At 39.8% G+C, this 1502-nt stretch overlaps 1 gene segment (V, D, J or C); it reads right to left on the reverse strand.

Moving 5' to 3' along the window:
- Positions 1-558: 558 nt before the first annotated feature.
- On the reverse strand, positions 559-1149 carry LOC118580213. The segment is given in 2 exon segments: positions 559-959; positions 1101-1149. Coding segments are annotated over 2 exon segments (450 nt in total).
- Positions 1150-1502: the final 353 nt, after the last annotated feature.

Genomic DNA, 1502 nt, shown 5'->3' on the forward strand with positions numbered 1-1502 from the left:
TTCCATGATTTCATATAGACAAGTCTATATTCCACTTCATATAGTGAGAGTAAAAGTCATGTGTGGTTCAATATTGTTTGATTCTTGTAAGCAGACCAGTGGACTTAGAAACTATTATAATTCTAACTGAAGTGTGGCAGATAGCAGAAAGCATCAACACACAGTTCTGGAATTTCAGAACACACCAAAGGGCCATGGCTAAGCAGCCTTCCCTTTCCTTGTGCTCTAGTTGTTGTAAGAAATCCAGGAAACCTATCTGCTGTCAGCTTTTCTCAATAATGATTACCTCCCTTTTTAATACTGGCATTTTATAAGTTAATTTTCTGTACATAAAGAATATTTCTAGGAATATCCACAGAAGCTTCCACTCCTTCTGTATGACACAACTTAGACTCCTCACAGGGACTGACTCTATCCTCTTTTAATGCAGAAAAGATATTGATACTCAATAGTGCTGGAGATGAAGCTGAAGAAACACTACAGAGAGAACTGGTTGGCCGCTTCCACAAAAAAAAAAAAAAAGAATCATAATGAGCTATATTAAAATTGCTATAACATCTAAGAAACAGTTTCAGTGGGTGACTCACCAGGAGGAACATCTGTGACAACTAGGCCACACACTTCTGCTAACTTGGGGGTTTTTGTTATGACTTGTATCACTGTGGAAAGAGTATAACCCTGTTGACAGTAATAAGTGGCCACATCTTCAGACTGCAGGCTGCTAATCTTGAGAGAATACTGTGTGCCAGATCCACTGCCACTAAATCTAGAAGGTACCTCATCTGCCAAGCTGTTTGCACCATAGATCAGGAGCTTAGGTGGTCCCCCTGGTTTCTGCTGATACCATGCTAAAGCATTGTAAATGTCCTGACTTGCTTTGCATGTCATGGTGACACTTTCTCCCAGAGACGCAGACAGGGAAGCTGGAGACTGGGTCACCTGGATGTCACATCTGGCACCTGAGATTGAAAATTTGAGAATAAATTTTATACATTTAATTCTACTAGAAAAAAAAGATTTCATAGAGACAATGAAGTACTGACCAGACTCAGCTAAATAAATACATTGGAAATTTATTTATAGAAATTAAAATTCCTTACCTATAAGGCAGAGAAGCTGCAACACCAGGAGCTGTGTGGGGACCCTCATGTCTGTGCTATGACTGTGTGAAGCTGACTCCAGCACAGGAGTGACCTGACTATGAAGAAGGACATCAGACACACTCAGGGAACATGCAAATCAGCAGTGGCTGAACACAGCTACAGGTGTGGCCAACTGGGTGACTTATTACAGCCTGTGATGCTCTTATGTCTCAGATAAGAAAGACAGTACAGGCTTATTTGTAGTGAATATGATCTTCTTTGGTCAAAAAGAACAGAACCAGTTTAAGAGTTGCACTTTATTTTTATTTCTGTCATGTTCAATGTAGAATTTTCTTGTTATGTTTCCCTCCAAGTCAGGGACTTTTAGATACGGCACAATTCTAGAAAGTGCATAAATCC

Source organism: Onychomys torridus, chromosome 3 (genome assembly GCF_903995425.1).
Source record: "Onychomys torridus chromosome 3, mOncTor1.1, whole genome shotgun sequence".
Classification (NCBI taxonomy): Eukaryota; Metazoa; Chordata; class Mammalia; order Rodentia; family Cricetidae; genus Onychomys; species Onychomys torridus.